Raw genomic sequence first — 24,872 nt, forward strand, 5'->3', positions numbered from 1 at the left:
ATAGAAATATTTGTGTATAAAAATGTGATAATCTTTTTATGTGTATATTTTTATTTGAACCAGTTATCCATAATTTAATGTGAACTCTGCTTTGTAAAATTATGTCAGTATTTGTTCTATAAAAGTGAGGAATGTATATTATTACAATATTCAGAAACATGTCTTGAGGTGAATTACATGAACTGAGCACAAATGGATTGATATGCAAACTTAGGCTATAGGCTAGTTAGCAAAAGTTATTTACTTTGAGAGATTTAACAAGAGCATCTGTTGCATTCAAGATGTGATGAATAGTTTATATATCCTTTTCTGGGGATGTACTGCAACCAGAATCCTGGAAATAGCACTGCATATAAACTATAGTTTCTGAAAAAGAACAGAGAAAAAAAGTGTGAAAAATGTGTTGAAAACAAATGAGTTTGTGCAGAGGCAGGGAAGAAAAGATGTTACAAAGTGAGAAAAAAGTATTATGTTATTGCTTGTAGTTGTCCAAAAATATCAAATCTCTTCTATTTTTATAAAATAGTAATTATTAGTAAATTAATAGGAAGCAAAAGTAAATTATCTCTGTTCTTCACTCTCGATACTAATACAATAAATAATATAATCTGTAGGTGAAGATGGAGCTACAGTATTTGTAAACTAATAGTAACCATAGTTTTCAAAAATAAAACTGCAGTTGTTATTGTTTTCTATGTTATAATATTTCCTGTGATATCACTTAGGTTATAACTATAACTATACATCTGTTTTTATACTGTAGTAAAGACCTCAATAGAAAACCTAATTTCAGCAAAAAAAAAATACAATAAGTTAGTGTATTGTTTGTTTTCCATGGTGTGGTATCCTCCCTGAAAGTAAAACAAAAAATCTTCAACAAACAAGTAAACAAATGTTATATTAAAAAAAAAAAACATAAACTGAACATTACAAAAAGGACTAGATTTCACAAAGGAGTTGTTTATATATGCCACAATATTGCTTCCAGACAGAAAAACAAGTACAAGCAGCATTAAACACAATGACGGAGACGGCTGCTACATTCAGAAATCCAAGAAGAAAAAGATGGAGATGCAGCCACTGCCTAGCACCAATAACAAGACTAAGATCAGCAGGGTGAGAAGCAACAGCTCTACAGCCAATCTAGTGGCTAAGAAAAGGGTAATACGCATGCTGATTGTCATTGTGATTCTGTTCTTCCTGTGCTGGACTCCTGTATTCACTGTTAATGCCTGGCGGGCATTCGACAGTTTCTCTGCCGACAGACTGCTATCTGGGGCCCCCATATCATTTATTCACCTGCTGTCCTACACATCTGCCTGCGTCAACCCCATCATTTATTGTTTCATGAACAAGCGTTTTCGTCTGGGTTTCCTGGCCACCTTTGCCTGTTGCGAAAAAAGCCAAGTTCTCACACAGGATGTGGAAGAGAATGGAGCTTCCACGGGTGGCAGTCTTTCAAGGTTTACGTACACCAGCATCACCATGTCAGCCCAGGCATAGACTTGGAGAAGAATCCCCTTAAGTACTCAAATCATTGTAATATATGGTACAAGCTCATTCGCTTTGGAAACGTTTTAATGTGCTTTTCTTTTTTACATATACACATGTATATATACAGCCTTGCGCTTTACTTTTCGTTGAAAAGTATTCTTCTAGCTCTCTAGCAAACAAGCTCTGTTGCTCAAGTCTTGTCACCAGGACAACAAAGATAGGACATTTTGCACACAGAAAATCCAATGGCAAATGCTTACCATTAAGACTGGAATAATGCAGGTTATTATATGATGGTTTAAAGATCCATTTCCATCGCAAAGCTTTAGATAAAATAGTATAGCACGCACTAAAGAAAGGTTGCCAAAGCCTGTCTCTATTTGAGGACTGATGAGTGATTTGATTTGAAACAGTGTTCCATTTTATCCAGGGTAACAGAAAGAAGATATTTCTGCATGAAAATAAACTTGCTCTGATATGTTCTGAAACCTTTAGCAGGTACATTACACAGTGCCTTGCAAAAGTATTTAAAAACAAAATAGCAATTTAAATTTGTCATTTACACAACCTACTCCATACATTCAGAACAAAAAACTAAAACAAGAAGTAAATAGATAATATGAAAGAAAAATTTAAATGATTCCATAAATATTCTAACATTTTGTGGTGGCACACCTAACTTTGATTAGGTGGACGAAATTACATTAACCGGTCATTTAGTAGAGGGGCCTCTGTGTGGAATAATAGCAATTCTCATGATTTTAGAATAAAAACATCTGTCTCTGTGAGTTTACTTTGTCAGTGAATTTCAAGCAAAGACTCAATTATGAAGACTAAAGCTTGCACATCACAAAGAAAGGGAAGTTGCATTGTACCACCCAGAGACTGTCCCTCCAAACCTACAGTAGCAGCCAGGTAAGGAGAGGGATCCACTATGAGACGAAAACAACATTGAAAAAGCTTAAAAGTTAAATGAGATGGAAGGAAATGTGCATCTGTTAAAAATATCCTGGTCACTACACAAAGCTGACCAGTATAGCTGAGTGAAACACCATCCATCCTTTGAAGCAAGGAGGGAGCAGCACCATGCTTTGTGGATGCTTCTCCTTAGCTTGGACAGCATGGCAAGCTCATTAGGACTGAAGGAAAAATGTCCAGACAAATATTAGAGGAAAACTTTTTTGTTGTCTGTTACAGATTTAAAACTGTGGAGAAAACTCAATTTTCAGTAGGACAATTGCGGTGGTCAGGTTACAGCCTTAAATAGTAAAAAAGGATGTTTTATTCCAGGTACAGCACTTATTGTTATAGGGGACCAGGAACTCTCAATGCTGAAGTCTGAGGGGTTGAGAAAACACAGGATTCTACAATTGTGTGATTCATTGTGTGGTTAGGGTTTAAAAAGTAAAGAGAAAATGGAATGATAGAAGAAGCGAAGGATCGACCCCCAGCTTCTCCCCCCGAACCTTCACCTCTTGGTTTCCATGTTAATATGGTGTCAATTATTTTCAACAGTAAAAGTGCTTACAGAGAATTCTGCAAAGAAGCTTTAAAGCAAGGTTATGCTATTTTACAGTACCAACATGCATTTCAGTATGATGGGAATTAGATAACATTAACAGATAACAGTTATAACGTAGACTCCAATATAACAAAATATTAGAATAAAAATATTCTAATAAACAGAGCTGTAGATTAACAAGATTAAGGCAAACAGCACAAATATGAAGGGATGACAGATTTACATTAAACTCAAGCACTTTGCAGAGCAGGAAGTGGATGTTAACCTTAACAACAGGATTAACACAATAAAGCTCAAACCAGACAACAATACGTTATCTTCTTCTTGGATTCCACCACTACTGAAATTTATTCAGCTAAAGAGACTTATTTTCAGGAAAAAACTGAAAAGAAATGTGTTCAGGTTTGTATAAACTATACAGGAATATCCCCCTGCTCTGTAGATGACCCCCTTCTTAAGGTCCTCTACCAAACCTGATACAATCAGCACTGTGGCAGCAATGTGATCGAATTGATTGCTCATCAATTACCATACAGTCAGGGTCAATATGTAGGGTTTGGAACAGACCCTAGAGGGACTGAAAGAAAAGAAAGTAGAATAGAAAGAAAAGACAGCACACCACAACATAAGAAAGTTAATGTCCTTGGATGGCCCAGAGAAAGACTAGACTTGAATTCAATTGATTTTATTTCTGTGGAAAAATATTGAAAGCTCCTGTATAAAAGCAATCCCTAAGCCTTGAGAGAGCTTGAGGAAATCTGTCAAGAAGAATGGACAGAACTTTCACCAAGCCAGCATGCAAAGCAGGTAGAGAGTGAGCCAAAAAGACAGGTAGCTGTAATTGCTGCCAAAGGTGCTTCCACCAAATATTGAGTTCACAGGTCTGAATACATACAGTACACAACATTTTTCATTTTTTCTCTCTGGTTTCTGCTGACATTTGCAATTTATCTGTAACCTATTAAACCTCTAGAAGGCTTCAGTATGAGCATTCAGGTTTTAATAAAATAGTAATTTAAAAAATGTGTATATATATAAAACATTGTAATTTCACAATATGGGACATCTTAGGGAAGAGTATGAATACCTCTGAAAGGCACTGTACAGGCTCAGCAAATTTTACCAAGTGAGTATATAAATTTAAAGAAATGTCAGCATCATTCATAACATCCAGAAACAGGAATAGAATGCATTAAAATGTTCAATGCATAAGACAGATAACATCTTAGACAAAATAAAGTTCTAGAAATTCTTAACAACAATCCCTATTTCCCCAAATATTCAATGTCTCATTACATTTTTGCAAGTGGGCAACCTGCATATAACACATCTTCACTCTTCAGTTTCAAAATATGTAATCTACTTTTTGTAGATGTTCAGGTGGGTAGCTGCGTCAGTATGCGTAGGCTGCAAAGGAACAAGTAATAGGTTTATTCCATGCTGAAAAAAAGAACAGAGAAAAAACACAACGAAAAGTTGTGTTTTTTCTCTCTTCTTTTTTTCAGCATGGAATAAACCTATTACTTGTTCCTTTACTTTTTGTAGATGTTCATCTTACAGTTTCTTTTAAACATCACTTGCAGATCCCTGTTGTTCATTAGCTTTCCACATCTGTGTTGCAATCTCCCTCCATTTGGCAGTACGTGAGGAAGAGGAAGCTTCTTATGCTATGGTTCTAGAGTGTTTTTGCTAAGATGAACTTTTTGAACTAGGATGAAGACTTTAGCCTGCACATACAGCATTTTGCCTTTGCTAAGATGAAAATGCCTTTGCTGTGGCGATTCATGCCCATGTGCAGTATTCCTACCAATGATCAAATCCTGTGAACAGCTGAACAAAGTTACTGATTTGAATACATCATTAGGGACAGATTTTTTAGTATGTTTTCAAATTTAAGGACAATTTTAAAATTCCATCCTTTCTCAAAGTGACCTAATAAACATGGAGTCATAGTGTCACCCTAGGTATTGCAATATTTTTCATTTCATGGATGTTTTTAGGTGCAATCTTGTTTTTAAGTAGGATCATTATTGTCAGATAATGTACAAAATTAATCACAACCATTCTTAATACAGAATAATATTTGCCCAGGATAATATTTTTATCAACATCTTTATCAAGACAGATTTGATTTACAGTAGATCTGCTACAATGTGTCTGTAGCTGACTTCAAAATATTGCTGGGCACATTATTTTTGAAGTAAAAAATTGTGTGATTAAGATGAGACAACATGGTATTGTAAAAGCAAGGAACACAAACTTTTCTTTTTCACAAAACATAATTAAACATCAGCGCAGGATATTTTTGGTGAATAGTGTGCCTCAAATGTGAACTAAAAATGAGGGAAGAAAGACACATTTCCCAATGATTATGTATTCCAGTAAATTTATGTTGACACTGATTCAGAAACTCCTTGGAAAATTAGTATTGTGACATTATACCAACCACAATGGTAACTTTACCATGATAGAAAGGAATAAGAAAAAATATTTAATCACACTTCACAACTTTTATTTTCAAAATACTTCAATTGTGTTGTGTTAAAAGTTAACTGAATTCAGGCAGTGAAACTACAAGTTATCCATCTTAAACCTGTTATTATGAAAGTCATGTTTATTGACATTTTTCTATTCAATAGTATTGTTGTCTTTTTACTGTGCACAGATGCTCAGTTGCTGGGTTGAACAGAGAGGATCCTTGTTGCAGATCAGGGGCTAGTGACTCCGTTAGTAAAGAAAGTGGCACAAAGCCCTGCTCTTTCATTTCTAAGACTGTAGTGCAAAAAGAAGTTGATAGCTTAATGTACATTTTGGATTATATTTCTATGTTTCATTAATTGTATCTGTACTGGACAATGTTTTATAACACCTGGATGCTCTAAATTAGCTTATTTTTAATCACTGTACAGGCAAGAAGCCTCAATCCTGAGATATATCCCTACAAATTCCTGTCGTCTGGGAAAATTGGCGCTGATGTGAGTGTGTATGTGTATCCTCCCTTGAGCCTGTTGCTTGCTGGAATAGACTCTAGCTCCCCTGTGACCAGGAATTGGATGAAGGGATTAGATGTGTGGATGGATGTTTGTAGCACTTTTTGCTACTTGCTATAAGTTGTGTTTTTCCAGGTTTTATATTTTTAGAACACCATGGAAGAAAAAATCCCCAAGTCATACTAAGTGCTCTCTAAGCTTTTGAATGCTATTCCTTCAATTACAGTATTTAAAAAAGATCTAAAGATTTATTCAATTTCTAAAAGCAAAGAATAAACTGATTATATACAGTATATCCTCTAAACATTATAGCCATTTAAAAGTATATATTAATAGTGAAAAAGCTTTCTTGGCCGTGAATGTAAGTTTACTTTAAACAAGATGTGGTTTAAATTTGGAGAGCTTATGTCTTAGTGCTGTTATACGGCTATGCTTCTTAGGTTTCTTGCAATGAGGCTGACTTTAATGTCCATGCTACTTGATTGTACTTTTCAGTTATCTGTAAAAAACGGGCTTTGGCAGGTCCTAGAGGTTTGTGGCAGCTTCACTATTCTTCTTCAGGCACCTATGATTGCTGTCAAGTTTGACTTTGCCCAGACAGCACTGATGTGAAAACACTTTTAGTACTTTTTAAACTCTCTGCTTTTGGAACACTCTGCTCTCTGTTTTAATCAGTCTAGAACCAGCAAGAAATGGAAATAAAATCGTAGACTGCTTTATCCTTTAATGAAAACACTTACTGTCCAATCTGCCTTTGGCCTGCCAAATTCCAAATTGTATCCATCCACCTACACTTAAAACATCACTCTGCTGCAAAATTATTTATGTGATGATCCAGACAGAGCAATGTCTGTTGTGTGTTAACACCAGTCTGTTTACTTGTCTAGAAGTGTTATCATCTCTTCATTTATGTCTGGCATTTCCCTGGTATCTTACAAAGTTTCTATAAATGTGTAATATTTTTGTCCTTGGCCCATGGAAGTATTCTTGAATATATGTTTGTGCATTTAGTTACAAAGTGTTATCTTGGTGAGACTTTATGCACCTGTGTTACCTTCAAAGGACTTTCTCAATGTTAACATGTCAGTCAGAGCTGTTTAATGATATAGCTTGCAGAATGTCATTTTAATATGTACTGTTTCTCCAGCCTTTTGCAACAGATTTAAATATATTTTTCTGTTTATTTTGCAGTCATTGTTAAGTGAGAAAAAAATGTAGGATTTAAGTAACAGACTTTTGTAAAATCTAAATAGATTTTATACATTTCCCATATGTATGAATACATTTTTAGCTTTGATGAACATGTTGGTTGAAGGACTTAATTGAATTGAAAACATAACCAATATTTATCTGCTTGAATCATTAAATGCATGATACTAAAAAATACATCTGTTTTCTTAGATAAGATACTCCTATTAAAAGGCACTTCATTTTTTAAGCCCCTGATACAGGGTGAGATTTTAAGCAGAGTTAGTACACCTCCTGAGGATATAATGTTCCCACGACTTTCAAAACCATATAAGAACCATATAAGAAATGTTTCTTATAACCATATAAGAAACATGACCAGGCTTTTTGGTCCATCAAGTTTATTTGGTTTGTAGTAGCTAATTGATCAGATGATATTCTCTAGCCATTTCTTGAGCAACGCCCTAACAACCAACACTAATACTACACTAATACTAATGTGAATTAAAAGCCTTAGAAAATCAAGTCATAAGTCACAATTCTTAGTGTCTTTATTTTCCTTTTAGTATTTTTATGAGTACATTATATGCTTTTGAATTATATATCTTGAATCCAACTTAAACCTTAAAACAATTTTTTTTACCAACTAAGATACTACTGTTTTCAAATCCACAGCTGAATCAATAAGCCTTTTGGTTAAACAGAAAGTGTACCTTCTTATGCATGTCTAAAAATAAGTATGGAAGTCCTTAGTGGTTTTGAGCAGAAACCTAGATTCTCAGGGAATGCTTAACATCTAAAAATCTTGTGTTAACCCTCACTTAGAACTGTGTATGGCAAGACATACGATACAAAGTCACAGTTAACAGGCCTTTTGAATAAAAGTACATTCCGAATGGAAGAGAATTTCCAAGCATCGGTGCACAATTGTCAGCACACTACTGGAGTTTATTAGATGTAGTCAACCAAAGCTCTCTGCTGGCTGAGCAGCAACTTCCTGGGCTCCTGCAGGCTTTCAGTGACGTCAGCGAAGAAGCTCCACTCTTTCAATCACCATTTACATTCCTGCCAGGCACCGTGGAGTTTTTAATGTCATGAATGACCCCAGAGAGGTGGCAGGTTAAGAAGCCTATGTGTCCATCCTCATTCTCCCATTTGCTGGTGGGAGTTGTTGCTGTGAACTGAGATGTAAAGAAACAGATTTAAAGTAAGACAGTATGAAAAAATGATTAAATTATCATGTTTGGAGGATGATAAGTAAAAAACTAAGCACTATACAGAGCACTTTTGTGAGTGATTTCTTAACCACTGTACAATTTTCAGAGCTAGTGAAACAAATGCATTTTTGTATCTGAGGCATAAAAGCTTAAAAACCCAGACAGGATTACAATTTTATGCATGTCTTCTTTATATAATAGGTTTTAGCTTCAGAATACAACTAGTAATCCTTAAGAAGAATTATATTTTTAAAGGAGTACTTACTGTAGGCATGCAAATAAACATTGAACTGTTTAATAGTACCTCTTACTACAGCTTACAATGTAACTGAAAAGATTATTTCATTGTTTGTAGTGGCAATTACCCCCATTTTTAAACCCTGACACTATATTAATATTAATTTTAATTAAACGGAATATACTATGTATACATACACATATTGTATACACTGCATTGATTTGTTTTTTACCCTCAAACAGTTAACGCTTTCTAGGGTGTATCAACATGCCTTATATAAATGTAGTGCAATATTTAGAAGAAAATGCACTAGATGAAGTGTTGGAGAAGAAAATTGTGACTTCCCACATATAGTTTAAGGTTGCCTTCATAAATTAAAATTAGGCTGCAGTAAGTTTACAGCCAAACACTTTGATTTTACATGACTAGCAATACACGTTTGAAATGCATTCCTTTCTGTTTTTTATGCTCACTAATTGTCCATGGAAAATGTGTGTCATGGGTACTCTCATGTTACAACTTTAGACAGTAAAAGAGAAGTGAAGTTTTCTAATGTGACACACCATATTTCCGACCTGTGAGACTATAAAGTCACCCTGAGTTCTTGGAGTGATATACGATTCTGGATTAACATTCGACCCACATATGCAGTATATTGTCAAAACATCTTTTTTTTCCACCTCTGAAATATGGCTCACCTTCGCCCTATTCGATCACTAACTGTTGCTGAAAAGCTGATCAACACATTTGTGTTCTTCTCGAATTGACTACTGTAATGTTCTACTTGCTGGGGTATCTAAATCTACTTTGAACAAACTGCAGTATGTCCAAAGTTCAGCAGCCTGAATCCTGACCAGGTCTAGTGCAAGTGACCACATTACTCCTATCCTGGAGCCCTTGCACTGGCTTCCTGTCAAATTCCGTGTTGACTTTAAAATCCTCATGCTCACCTATAAGGCTCTGCATGGCTTGGCACCTCAATACCTGTCTGAACTATTATCGTCGTACTCCCCACCTCGCAACCTTCGCTCTTCAAATTCTGGTCTCCTTACTGTCCCCCAAGCCTGTCTACATTGTATGGGTGACAGGGCCTTCTCCTGTTATGCCCCCAAGCTCTGGAACTCTCTGCCCAAGGATATCGGAGAGTCACCTTCTCTAAACTCATTCAAATCCAGACTCAAAACCTTTTTCTTCAGAAAAGCCTTTACTTAACTGTTCCATTCTTCACACCTCTGCTTTTCTTAGTACCACCATCCTCAGTCTCCTCTGTATATTGTTATTGTTTTATCTTATGTATTCTTTTTACTTATTGTTGTTGACATTCTGTAAAGCGCTTTGAGAAGCCACCTTTAAAGGTCCTATATAAAATAAAGTATTATTATTGTTATTATAGTTTTAGCATAAACCTCACACTAATACGTTCCCACTCCCAAGTTCAGTCACTGGGGGGGTACTGCTTTCCTCAGGGTAGTGACTAGCTTGTGAATGCTTCCTAGAGGGAATTGCCAGGATGCAGAACACCTTCGGTGACCGATCCTGAAACATTTTGAAATCAGCAGGCCTTGTCCCTTATCCCTCAAGACAGGGGAGTTGTGTAAAATAAAAATAATGCGCACAAGATAAGACCTGGTTGCTTAGTTTAAGTACACTTAATGAAAATTGGAATTTATTGTAACCATCCTCGATTCTTTTGGGATTAAATATTCCTCTCATTTGGCATTTAGTTGCTGCCTTACAGAGCTGGGGCTATGGGTTCCATTCCTGGGATGCTATCTGTGTGGAGTTTGTATGTTCTCCCAATGTTCACATGGGTTTTCTCCAGTTTCCTCCCACAGTCCAAAGACATGCTGGTAGGTTAATTGGCCCTGGAATGAGTTTGTGTGTTTTTACCTGTGCATGTCCTGCAATGGACTGGGGTGCTTTCTAGGGTGTATCATCATGCTAAGGCCCATTACTTGCTAGGATAAGCTCTGCCTCCTTCACAACCCTGTACTGGATAGCTAAAGAAATGGATGGATTGATGGACTGTGACAATGTTAACAACAACAGTTAGTAAGTGACTCATCTCCTAATGCAAGAGGGTATGGAACAATCTTGGATAAATGCTTTGCTTTTTTAGAAAAAAGGAGACCAGACATATTATTAAAGTTGAATGTCTGGGATCCTTATAGAATGGCTGTATTAAATCCTTGCTGGATCATCTAATAACCACATATGCAGGACGGGGCCTATTAAACTTGGTAAATTGCAATACTCCCAGGATGGCAAATTAGACAAAACATAACAGCATGATAATAACCCACGTCAATATGGCTTTGCCTAAATTAAGTGCCCCCCCTCATCTTAGGTAAATCATTCATGCTAGCAATTAACACTGAAACACATGGCACTGCTACTTAACATTAGAAATTTTGTTATCCCATGCTTAGATATGTATATAGCAAAATAAACTCAAAGGTTTCATAGAGCAGTGGAATGTTATGTAGAGTAACATGCCATTTCACTTCATTTTCAGAAGCTTTAATGATTTGTTGCAAGAATGTATCCATAACATTATAAGATGTGACTTAACTGCATTCTTACCGACCTATGTCTTAATAATTTTTCATCACATTGCTTCATGCTTCATTAGACTTAAAAATCTCTCTAAAAATGTGTACACTTCAGTAAATCCTATTTACTTATGTACGGTATGTAAAAAATAAATAAATGGAAAAAATCTCTTAACCTGTGTACTTGCCCATCTCATAATAAGTGCATTTGAGAAAATCACCATTTTATGTAATATTCTCTATTCAACTTTCAAGGCACAAGCTTAACAGCAGAGTCATCACCCAGTAGTCTGGTCACATGAGCTTTCAATATCAAAGCAAGATTGGGATGGAAGACCTCCAAAGAGTTCCTTCTGCAAGTGGTGAACCAACAAGTAACACTGTTCCTTCTGGACCAAATTTCCAAACCAATAACCCAGTATGGCAACATGATGCTGTGCTATAGCAGAAGTCATCTTTCAAATGGGATATTAAATGGAGGTCCTGATTATGTGGTCTTTAAAAGTCAACTGGAAGTGTTCGCAAGAGTGATCAATCCCACTTGACCTAAATTCCACTTGGCCTTGCACAGTCTAGCACAGTCCCTTCATTTCTAACTTCTCCCCTTGCACTACTCTGTAGTATGGCTGCTAGAGCATAATGGCAGCTGTGCATCCAGGTGGTGTTGTACTTCAGTGGTGGACAAAGTGGTTACCCTCCTACACGTGAAGTACTTTGAGACAGTTTGGAATTAAAAGCAGATTATTAATACTGAATTATTAATTCACCACAGGGCTCCCGATGCTAAAATAAATGAATGAAGATAAAAAGTCACAGCAAAACAAGAAGATACAGTGCACACTGGAAGCAGGTAATGGCAATAATAAAAAAAGGAACCATAGAAAGCATACAAAGACATTTTTGTCAAAACAAATCTACAAAACTGTTTTTAAGTTAAGAGAATATGACAAATCAGGGTTTTGGGTCCTGGGTTCAATTCCAGTCAGAAATTTGCTTAGAATATAGAATCCTGCCCTTTTATTAGAGTAATTGTTTAAAATACACAAAACTACTAAACTAAGAATTTTGAACCGCCAGTTTTATACCAGTAATAGGTACCATAAAAATTCAAGCAAAGAAACAAATGCCTGTATCTTGGCAGATCTCAAACAGACCCAAATGGCTATTACCCCAATTTGAAGGCAGTCACCTGGCAACTGTCAGATGCAAGTTTTTTTCCAGAAGATATGAATCCCTTTAGGTTCTGAAATATATCCTGCATGGTACAACACAATTCAGAGAACCTCCAGGTCAATATTTACCTAAGCTAAAGGAAAAACAAGTTAAACTTACATGGTAGTATCATGCCCATTACATCCAGATCAAAACTGCATTTCAAATAACTTAATTGCAAAGCAGGACCTTAATGCAACTTCTGCACATCCCTTTCTTTTACGTACATCACCAAACAGTGAGTTATCTCTTAGTAAGCAGAAGTCACTTACCATTACTAGGTTCAGCAGCAACAGCAAACCTTGACAAGCATCTGTTTTATTAATTTTAGCATGTATTTATATACTGCATACACTGTTAATCTATCTCCCTATAACTGATCTTGTAGTATCAGAGACAGCACAAAACACAATGTATAGTAACATCCTTGCAAAATTGTTTTTTATTTTAATCACTATTTTTATTAGCAAATTATTAATTTACTCTGTAAACTGAGGTAGATAACAGCTTTTAGGAATAACAATCCAAATGAAATACCACAATAGTCTGTTTTCTTTCAACCCCTACTCCATCAGTGAAGACTCTTTTCAATTTGTTAAAACAAGACACAAAACAACAAAGTGGTTTACATTTCAGTTTTTATTTCTTGATTTTTGCCAATATTGTAGGTTTCTGTTTAATGAAATATGGAACCGAGCAGGTGCAATATGTACAAAAACTTATCAAAACTGTCCCCTTGTTTCACGTTATTGCTAAAATGTTACATCTGCACATGTGCTACAACGTAACCCTTTGAGCACTGAGAACACTTTCTGATTATACCTACATATAACACAGTGGTGAGAGTACTACTCAAGAGTGCAGTGCATTATGCAGACAATGTTGTAAGGCTGAACCAAATTCAGTTCTCAAAGGGCTTAATAAGAAAACCTTTCTTTTTAAAGCTGCCTCTCAATCCCATATAGCAGTGCATGAAAATCAAAGTCAAAATTTGGCATATTAGAGTACACATATTTGTTCAGAGCTCACCTGAAAACAGCTGCTTTTGGAAAAACAACTGAAGTACATTAGAAAAGTGTCGATGAAAAGAAATGAAAAATAAGAAAAAAAACACTTGAAAAGTCTTTGTTCTGTTAGCTTTGTCACCATGAATATTTACTTTATCAACTTGATGTGTAACATTGTTCAGTATTCCCGTCCTCCAATTCAAATGATATGCTCTGGCTGCTTTTGCATAAACCAAGTGGACACAAATCATCAAGTACTAAGGTTACTACTTTTGACCTTAGTTTTTTTACTCTTAACTACTCTTGGAAAAACAATATGTATGCTTTTACTAGTTAAAACCCAGGTCATCTTTAACAATATAGTACTCTTAATATATACAGTCAAATTAGTTTAAAATGACGATCATTTGTGTTTACATGTATATCCTATCAAAATTGACAGCGTTTAGGTTCATTTCACTTCCAGTTTGAAGAATTCATTACAGTTTCATAGTGTTTGAGGGTAAAAAAACTTAGCTTCAATGGAAATTAGATGTCCCAAATATCATGGTTTACAGCTATACATCTCAGATTTAAAGATATAATAGGAAGGCAATTAAAATGGTTATTACTTTAAAAAGCCTGAAAATAAACAAACAATTGTGTCTTTTGATTTAATTATGTAGAAAGCTAGAGAAACAGAATAAGAAAGGGTTAAAGTTACTGCTGTTTGCAGTAAGAACGGTATCAGTTTCACTCTGATATTCATGCAATTCTACGTAGAGATGCTAGAAACTACATTGTTATGCAGACTCATAGCAAACATTCTTAATCCATTCCTAATCCACAGTAGCAAAAGGCCTTTGTTAATCATTCAAAGGCCATCAGGCATTAGGGGCATAATGCACTTGTTTGTTGGACAAAACAGACAAAGGGTAAGCACTATCAACAATAATTTAAAAAAAAACATAATATTACATTGTATACTGGGTATATAAAATGCTGCAAAAGTTGAGAATATGGAAATGTCCCTCAAATATATGTTTTTCTATGAAGGAACAAAACCATAACACGCTTTATCATTCATAAAGGTGTATTATCCAAAATGCAATGGAGGACAAAATACATATGCAGTCATTCAAATAACAGTACTAGAGTTATTCTCACAATTCACATAGTTCAGTTCTAATTCAAACCACCCACAGTATTGCCATTTTGCTAATATATCTAGGTTTTACGAGAATTGTTGAGATTGCATCGTTTGGGTACAAAAACGTTTCTGATAATTAAGGAAGACATTCCAGAAGTCCAAAAAGGCGGAACTTGCAAAGACATCATGAACATGGGCTGGATGAACCTGAACTGACCACACAAATCACTGGGAACACTGAAAAACTGCACTAAACATACCTTAGCAAATGGACACAAATGATGATCATTTGTGTTTAGATAAATATTGATACAATTAGATACGCCAATAATGTGAAATTGCTACCAGAAATAAAGCTTGACCTATATTCTCTTGCCAATTATATTGCTCTTCATCAATCACTAAAATCTGCCTTATATAAAAAAAACAATGGTGGTTTTTACTTCCATTAATTATTTTGCCCTATAGAGCTAAATAAATATTTGTGAATGTAGCTACCTTTAGCTAAACATTTGAACATAACCCTGCGTTTATTGACACAAAAAATTAAGTCAAAAGTATTTATAACCCAAAACATGAGAGAATTTATTTTCAGGAAAAAAAGTCATTTATAAAAATAACCTTCATATTTTAATATGTGTACATCTGAAATTTTGTTTCGCTACAGTTAGGCCAATGGGTTTGTAACTAACTGGGAGAATAAAGGATGGCCATAGCAAATAAAAACACTTGAAAACAAAATATTTGAAACTATCAGTATGCGCTGTATTTACACAAACACTTTTGTGACGCAACAAACTGAAATCACAATACAGTACTGAGAAATTTGGTTGTACATGATCTACTACTGGCTGAAGTGTTTCATACACTGTCTTAAATATTCTGCTTGAGGCCTGCTTCAGGCAGATATTCACTCAACCTGTCTGAGTGCATGGAGGGGACTGAATCAGTCATTCCCCATTATAATTATTTTGAAAAGTGTTTCCAATCAGTGGGATTACATACCAATTTTCATTGGGGCAACCCATACGTCACCTCATTTAATAAAAAAATTATAGAGCTTAATTTCAAACACTTAAGTCCATGATGAACTTTCAGAAAGGCTGTATACTCTTCAGAGGTTTCAATGGATTTTTTCAATTAGTGGTTTAAATTATTTGAAAAAATTGGTTTTCAGATACTTTTGTATTTCTATTTACTGAAGCACAATTTTGTAGCATGGGAGCACTAAAATATGTACACAATACTAATCTTTTTGTTTGCATTTTTTATATAAACATAAATGCATACGTTTTTAAAACTTATGTTTGGATTTCATCTTTCATGTTTTATTTCTACTACTGTTATACAAGTACAGTAGGTACAAGGTGTACAAGGTTTTGGGTTTGGTCATTTGCTTAGCCGAAGGAAACTTGCATACAGACCCAGATTTAATTTTGAGTAAGCTGACTTTCTCAAAATTAAAAATCTGAAGAAGGTTGTCTTATGCCTTTCTTTTACTTGGGCAACTTTTACTGCCAGTAACATATGTTCGAAAGCTGTTTCTGTCATCCTTTCAGTTCAGTGAACTGAGTCGCATTGAAGACAAATCCACAGTTGACAAGACAGCAACATGCAGGAAACACACTAATGGGCACCAATTATAAAGTAGGTTCAGTTGCAAGTGAATAATGGACACCTACAAAGCCAAATCACTTAGCTTTATAATGCTGAACATTTTGTAAGAAAAAACATTCTTGTTGTGAAAATGATTGAAGTACAGAAATCAAACAAAAAATGAAAGCAGAATTGACAGCTTGATGGAAGTATGGTATATACTTCAATGATGATTAAAGCTCATTAAGTTCCAGGTTTCTAAATCAGGGGTATGCATTGTATGTTTTCATACGATTTAAAAAAAAATATTACACTATTTATTTTCAGGTTGATATATTCCCGTTATAAATCCAGTTTGTAAATTAATGATTTTACCAGTTATAGGACTTGACAGGCAACGAATCTTTTACTAGGAAACCACTACAAGGGCAGTGTTCAGTCAGTCCTTTACTTCTGCCAGCATCTTATTCTATACTGATCTACAACACAGTTTTGTACATAGTTGTATATAACCTTCACTAGTCTTAAAGAAAAACAATGTTTTGAAAAACTGTTGTCAGACTTATATTTTAAGTTAGATGAATCCTACATCTAAAAAAAAACACTGAGGGTTTTTAGATACTAACAGAAAGAGGCATTGTACAGGGAGAAACAAACATTTCAAAACTTTATATATTAAGACTAGATCACTTGTTTTGAACTTATGACTCTATAGTGAAAGAATAGAGGTGACGAGCCAGGTTTTCTCCTGGGTACTGGTAAACGTGTACTTGCTTTACTTGCAACTTGACAGGCAATCGCTCGGTGTTTTGAACTTGCTAGGGAAGCTGCTTTCAAATTCATTTTCCATCTATAAATGGAAAAAGTAAGTGCCTTCAAATCATAACAGCTGCATTAAAAAAATAGTTTGGGCAATTTCAGTTAATGAAAGATGGCGCCAAATCACAGACCAGCAATTCCAGTTAAAAAATAAGGATGGCTAAACAGGTACAAGATAAATAGTTAAGAGTTATAAAGCTGCAGCTAGAATAAGCCTGAAGTCATTTAATGTAATAAAAATGTAACCAATTTGTTTTCCATCAAAGGACCTAAACGATAACAAACTGTACAGTGCATGTTAGGCTGACATTCCATGAAACATAAAAAAATATGAAGCAGTATGAAGAATTTTGTATCCAGACAGCCTTTAGAAGATACACATATCAGAACTTTAACACAAATGTTTAAAAAAAGTAAAAAATAAAAAGTCAGCTGCTAAAAATGAAAGGCAAAATAGAAAAGAGCAAATGGCTGTAGCCAATTAAAAAACACTTAGAAACACACTTTACACAAAATTTGTAGTAAGGCCACAACAAATTTAAGTATCAGTCTCTGAAACCTCATGACATTGAGCACATTATTCAGAATTTTTCTGGATTCAAGAAAATGGGGTTAAGATATAAATAAGAATGATACCAGGAAGACAAAAATGGTGCAGCAGGGATACACTAAAGAGCAAAAAAACAAAACAAAACAAAACATATATACACTGTCATGAGTTCTAAACCACTGAAGAACAAAACAGCTGCCCTTCAGTAAAGGTTAGGCTTCTTTAAATATAATTTAGATACATCTGACTGTATTCTTTACATTTACATACTATGATGGACAGAAGTAATGCACCAAAACCATATTAAAAAGCAATCATCTGCCATTGTCTTTTGTTAATTAGGTGAATGATGTAGAGTTTCAACTATATATCACCACTGATCGTACATGGTTTCAGAAAGTGATAATGTGAATACTTTGGACAGATTTCAGGACTTACATAAGAAGGCTAGAAAATAAAAAAATGGAAGAACTAGAAGGAGCAGCTTCTGCTCATGTATTTTTTTCTTTTTTAAAATTAAAAAGTGTACATGGTGTATTGCAGGCAAGGCAGAGGCATTGCTTAAAGCTTTCATTTTAAAGACTTCATATCTGAAAATAAAACAGGCCCTCTTGAGGTTCTGTGATACTGAAATTAACACACCTTCAGTTTTGTAAAAAGTCACAAGACTTCAGTTTAAAAAACAAAAAATAAAAATAAAGTTCCAGCCAAAGACCAAAATACAGGTTTAACTGGAAGAGTAAGGTAGCTATAATATACAAGCAAGGTCAGGACTGGAACCTGCACATACTTCAGAGCCAAAGCTCAGAGGAAAAATAGAAACTATTTGGTAACAAAAGTGTACTATATGTTTAATACAAAAAAGGTATGGTGAAAATGTACCTTTACTAAAGCTTATACAATATCCTTGGTCCATAAAAACTATGTTATCATGTTTTATATGCTTTCTTCTACTTTGCTTAACCTTCAGGTCCCACCCACAGTAATACATCTTGCCCCTTAAAAAAAAAAAACAAAAAAAAACAAAAAGCGAAAAATAGACTTTTCTTTAATAAAGTTTTTTACATGGCTGATGTATCATTGTTGCGGTTTCGTAACCGAACCTGTTTTTGATCTTGGCTTTCAATACACCACACATAAGATCAAACAGGAGTGTCCCTAGGAAACCACAAAGGGGTGCCGAAGATTAGTTTTTCTTTTTCTTCTTTCCTTATGCAGCACTTGAAAAGTCAGTTTTAAGTCTTTTGTGTCAGTTTGAAGGTTAAGATACTACCGTTGCTGCTGATGATGTGACATTGGTAGAATTTGTGGTGACACTTGTGTAACTTCCCTCGCTGTTTGTGTTGGTATCGCTGGATGCCATCAGGCTCGAGTTTGCCCGAAGGATGGCCCCAGCAGCGTTGCAGTGTGGTCTGGGCCCTGGCTCTGGTGTGTATGTGAAAGTAAGGCTGGTGGAATAAATAATCCCATCGTTACGGACCAAAGTGACAGGAACCTGGACCGGCTGACGAACCCACCGCCATCCCTCGCGGAATGCAGAAATATCCGGAACAACGCAAAGCATGCTCTCTGCACACCTGAGAGGAGACGAAATTCAGGATTAGCAATCTCACTGCAGTTTAACAAGGCATTCCCTCTTACTGTCAACACGGTAAAATGGGGTTATTGCCCATTTTGAAGTAATGCAGAAAAAACTGACTGGAAATTGACTGATGTGTAGGTTTTCAAATGACAAAATAACCATAAAAAGAGTAAGTACCAAAAAAGTGAAATACTTTATAATAATATACAGTGCCTTGCAAACAATTTCCTATTGTTAGTCCCACGTAAATTACATTATAAAATGATGCATACACATTCTTTTAATAGTTTATTTAAAACTTTAAGCATTCAGGTTAAGAAGTTTGCAGCAAATGCTAGCAAAAACTAAAGTGAAAAAAATTGAAATATGTTGATTGCATTAGGTATTCAGACCCATGAACTCAATATTTAGTGGAAGCCCTTTTGTCGGCAATTACAGCTGCAGGTCTTTTTAGGTAGGTCTCAACCAACTTTACACATCATATTGATGCAATTGTTTCCTCATTCATCTTGGAAGACTTGCTCAAACACTCTGAAGCTGCCTGGAGATTGTATATGAATAACAATTTAAAAGTCTTTCCACAAATTCTAAACAAGTTTCAAGTCAGGACTTTTTACATTTCAGAGTCATACACTATCTTATTCTCAAGCCACTCCAGTGCAACCCTGTGCTTTGAATGATTTTGTAATGAGTATAAGAAGAGGGGTAAATCGTAGAAATATCACTGTATGTTGTCAAGTGTTGTGGGGTGCTACCTTTTTTACCTGTTCTACTTTGTTTTCTTTCTGCCCCTCTGTTCCACATCAGTTCCACACCCTACCTTGATCCATTTCTCCTTTAATACTCCTACTCACAAGAATATTCACTGAATATTTTTGTACCCCTCTCCTGATCGGTGCTTCCCACTGAAAAGGGTTTGAATAAATATGCAATCTTGACTTTTCCGTTTTTCTTTCATTTAATCTACTTCTTTCCGTTTTGTGCTTTGAATGTGTAGAGTAGATTGTATATATAACAAATATTAATTGCTACTTCAAACTGTCATGAGTGCATGCCTTAAAGCAGCAAAATATGAAAAGTGTGCAAGGATCTAAATACTGTTGCAAGGCGCTTTCTGTAATATGAAAAATTAGTACAACTTGTAGTCATAAATGCTTAACATCCTCAGCTAGTTTTCCACAGGGTGACCCAGGCATTTTTGCAACACACTTTAGTTCTTTAGTTTTTCTTAAATGATCTTGAATTTATAATATTACAATATTAAGTTATAAGTGGCCAATATTTAATTTTAGGTAATGGTTCTTGTACCAAGTTACTTATACTCTGCTAATGACTGCCAACTCTTTTAAATATATTTTTAATTTTTTTAAATTACTATTTTAATTTTGATGTTTTGTTATATCCATATTTTGTGTTTTTCATGTGTTGGATCAGAGCTACAGGCTCTGTGACATAACACAGGAGATAACAAGGAAATGTAGGCAGACTCCTGTGACCAGCCCACCTTCACAAAACCACTAATATTTAACTTGTCATAGGTAGCACAACTCCTGTATGAACATCTGCAAGTGCCCAAGAAGCGCAGGTGTTGCTCTGTTTGCCGACAGCTGACTGAGCCTGACTGGCTAATCCAATCATGCACTCAGCGATTCTTAGACAATTGTACTTCTTGCTGTTTGCTAGTGACATGGAATAGGCTCAAATCCATGATGTCTGGACTGGGAGGACTCTAACTATGTTTTTCCATCAATAATTACGCTGCTGGATCTCAGTGCTGACTTAATACTGTTGCTCAAGCAATTTTACTTAACAGATTAGAGAGGGTAACTGGTATTATTGAGAAATTGCTTTGTTATGGTTTAAATCTTCACTAACAGAAAATGATTGGTCCAAATTGGACAATAATTCTCTTCAATAAAGTCAATTGCAACTGACCTCCAGCGGGGCTTTGTTCTTGGTCCTACTCTTTTTAGTATTTATATATTACCATTGGAGAGGCACAGTGGTTCAGTGGTTAGCACTCCTGCCTCACAGTGCTGGGGCCCTGGATTCAATTCCAAACCTGGAGTGCTGTCTGATTGGAGTTTTTGTCCTGTGTTTGCGTGGGTTTCCTGCAGGTTCTCTCGTTTCCTCTCACAGTCTAAAGACAACTGATAGGTTAACTGGATTCTAGGAAAATTGTCCCTGGAGTGGGTGTGTGCCTGTCTGTGTCTGTGTGTGCCCCAGTAAAAGACTGGCATTCTTCCCAGGATGTACCCCACCTTACGCCCATTGTTTGCCAAGATAGGCTCCGTCTCTTCTGCGACCCTGAATTGGGTGAAGCGGTAAGAAACTGGATGGTTGGATGTTACTATTGGGTCAGATCCTTCATAAGTAAGACATCAGTTTCCATTTCTGTTCCTATGACTACAAAATTTACGTTTATACAAAACTTAATATTAATCATCCATTAAAATTCAAAACATTGCTGCTCACCTCGCTTGAGCTTGAGTGATTTGGATCCTGACTGAATCAGTGAATTGTTAACTGTTTACTCCAAACACACCTAAACATTGTTTGTACTCTTTGAACCTTCTTTCAGTTTCCAAACAATTTGTGCTTTCTGTTCTGCAACTCTAATGCTGTGGGACAATCTGCCAGCCCATACTAACACTTTCAAATCCTGTCTTAAAACATACTTTTATAATGTGCTTTTAATTCTGGTTTAATTTACTATATTAATTTGTGTATACCTGTCTTTACTGCCTTAATGTAAAATGTCTTGATTACTATTAAAGATGCTATATATATAAAAAAACTTTGTTGTGCTGGGTAGAAAAGAATATTACTCTCTCATGTACATCTAAAGCTTTCCTTTTGGGAGCAATATACTTCTGCAATTGTCATTATAACTAGATAATTGAAGAGTGAACTGTAAATGCCCTAAGCTACAAGCAAGGACACAATGCATATCAAGTACAATTATGCAGTAATAAGGACTGCTGCAGAGTCATTACCATTATAACAAAAGCGTTAAATCAGGTCTTCAGAAACCTTGTCTTGAGGATGCTACTGCCTTTTGGTTCCAGTTCCAAACGATCGGTTTCTTAATTGAAAATAATCACACCCTTTTCATAGATATTAGTTTTCTATAATCGAAATGATATTATATATAATCGAAATATTTAAAATATCTAAATTCAGAAAGTTATTTATTTTTACGTTGAATTACCCTAACTTGGAATTGCCTATTATTAATCAATTCAGCTTCACAGCTACAAGTATACCAGCTTAGAAAGGATGAGAACCATTTACTAATTTCACTCAAGCCAATTGCCAAACTATAATATACAGCTGTTTTTCCCCCCAAATCCAGCTGCTAATCTTATAAAGCTTCATTACTGAAACTATATCCAACAGATGTTATATGTAACTTTCAGCTTTTCAACAGTTTTAAAAACACTGTTGGACACATTTACAATCATGTAATTAAACAAAGAGTCCAATAAAGTAAGCGCCTAAAGGTGGATCCACACTAGACACAAAAAAGTTATTGCAGTGCAATGAAGAACCAGGTGACATAAAAATTAAGAAATATTCTTAATATTTTAACAGAACTGCCTTTTTTTTCCCCCGACAACTGGAGTAACAAAAGTTAGTAAAGGGGAACTGCAGCTCCAATTTCTCAGACAGGTTAATACATCTCCGTAACACAATACATTAATTGATGCTATTGTAAAATGTTACAAATTCCAAATTAAGCACAAATTTGTGAACTTTGTGAAAGTACTGTATGGTCACCACCCTGTTGCAAACTGCCGACAAGAGCAAGAATTTGCGAGAATGGTGATTAAATTGGCCCTTCCTGCTCAATAGTCACTGATGATTTTTTTTCCCCATCTTCACGATTTAAGTGATAATTTTTATCATAATTATGTTTAATACCTAAGTTAAGATGTGCGTTTAGTATAGTTTTACAACAAAGAGCAATATTTTAAAAGAGATGTATTCACAGGCCTGCTTGTTTACAGTGTAACAGTGGGCCGGTTCACATCACCAGAAGTTTTGTTTCCCTGTTCTGAACAGCAGACAATGACAGCAATATGGTGCTGCGCATGCCTAGAGATGTGGTCTATTTTGCAATGTGAATTGGTGGTTTAACATCACTGTGCACATTTTACTTTCATTCTGGTTTGAATTGCACTCATCAATGCTGATTCTTTCTTACCTCAAAATATAAAAATAGTGTTGCAGCTCCACTTTAAATAAAAATGCATGCAGGGCTATATGTTTATTTAGTGTTTTGAATTGTTTCTGGTGAGCAGTGACATTAGACGATTTGACTTGCGTCTCAGAATTCAGTGTGGATATACTTAACATACAATGTAAACTAAGAGAACTAGAGTCCAAGGAAGCAGGTCTGGAAAACAAAAGCCATTTTCTTTTTCCTTTTCTGTAAAAATCTTAAAACAACACACAAAAAAGGAATCCAGGCAGAATTCACAAGCCTACAATACACTATGGATAATAATGTGTGAAAATAAAGATCAAATCAAAAGGGATATTTTTCATTTGAAAAAAAAAATGTTTTAAGCTAGTAGTTCATCTTTTTACCTGTACATAGTTTCAGCTTCTACATCTCCAAACCAAACGCGAAGATTTGGGGTGAAATTCTGTCCAGTAAGTTCCAGCATTGCCACATCCCCACCACCATTTAGCTGCATAACATAAAAATAAAAATAAATTAAAATAACTTTATAAAGAATCTAAACCACATTTTCAAGTGAGCACAAGATAATTAACAATAAATAATTCCTTTAAAAGTTTAATATGTATTACTAAAGTGCACAGTGCAGTGATGTGAAAAGAAAATGTAAGGTACAGTATACAGTCAAGGAGCCACACACACAAGCACCAAATATTAAAATATTTCTTGAATTTTCAGATTAGGGGAGAATTGCTGTAGCCTTGAGTAAGTTCCCTATCACCATTTCTCTGTCTAATGTGGTGTTATTTTGAGAAACAAGAATAGGATAACCACACTGCCCTTTTATACGCAGGCTCAAAAACACCACCTGTGCGCATCTCATGGAGGAACAGCACATGTATCTGGCTTCACATGTATTTTATATACTAATTTTCATAGCACTTAAGATGAAAATGTTTTTATTTTTTCCGATCAGAAGAGGATGTTGAACTTTTTACAAAGATACATTTTTAATTTAATAATATTTTAATAGCATTTAATTAACAATATTTTTAGCATTTTTTACCTGTAAGCTTTCTACCACAGGCACTGGAGTAACTGGTGCATGGACAGGGCCCATCCCCTCGTAGAAGGTATATTCTGCCTTGTCTGTGCTGATGATTGTCCATGAAGCTCCATCATTGATCATTTCTTTGTTTGGTTCTTTTGGGCATGGAGTGGCCTAAAATAAGAAACACTAATGCAATCAGTTGATTTTCTATTGCAGATACAGGGTTTATTTCATGCAGTGTGCAATTAATTCTTCAGATTAAATTTTCTCATTCACCAACAGATTTTCACTATGGAAACCAGATAACATTGGCTACAAGGAGGAGATATTTTGATATATATATATAACTCACAGCAAATGATTTTTAGAAGAAAATTGACGGGCATTGTCAGATGTTAAAATCACTTTCCTTAAGATCTCTTCCTCCAATCTTTTACATATGTTAGTTAAGGAAGTTCACCTGTTTGTTATGATGCGTACACTACTGCAGGACCTCTTGTTGACCCAAGAAGGTAAACTATTCCCTTAGGAGAACAAAT

General features: G+C 35.3%; 2 protein-coding genes across 3 annotated transcripts in view; one reads left to right on the plus strand and one right to left on the minus strand.

The window, feature by feature from the left end:
- The window catches only part of cckar (cholecystokinin A receptor), a 30,190-nt gene extending 18,818 nt beyond the window's left edge, over nucleotides 1-11,372 (plus strand). The window contains exon 5 of the mRNA XM_088628053.1: nucleotides 989-11,372. Coding sequence (XP_088484179.1) covers nucleotides 989-1,503 — 515 coding nt within the window. The 3' untranslated portion in view covers nucleotides 1,504-11,372. The remainder of the gene's footprint in view (nucleotides 1-988) is intronic.
- Nucleotides 11,373-13,034: 1,662 nt separating this feature from the next.
- rbpjb (recombination signal binding protein for immunoglobulin kappa J region b) overlaps nucleotides 13,035-24,872 on the minus strand; it is a 77,635-nt gene continuing 65,797 nt past the window's right edge. For both annotated transcript variants that reach the window (XM_088628067.1, XM_088628075.1), the window contains 3 exons: nucleotides 24,349-24,504; nucleotides 23,690-23,793; nucleotides 13,035-19,091 (listed from right to left, as the gene is read on the minus strand). In XM_088628067.1, coding sequence (XP_088484193.1) covers nucleotides 18,776-19,091; nucleotides 23,690-23,793; nucleotides 24,349-24,504 — 576 coding nt within the window. In that variant the 3' untranslated portion in view covers nucleotides 13,035-18,775. The remainder of the gene's footprint in view (nucleotides 19,092-23,689; nucleotides 23,794-24,348; nucleotides 24,505-24,872) is intronic.

This window comes from Lepisosteus platostomus, chromosome 1, assembly GCF_059453375.1.
Source record: "Lepisosteus platostomus isolate fLepPlt1 chromosome 1, fLepPlt1.hap1, whole genome shotgun sequence".
NCBI lineage: Eukaryota > Metazoa > Chordata > Actinopteri > Semionotiformes > Lepisosteidae > Lepisosteus > Lepisosteus platostomus.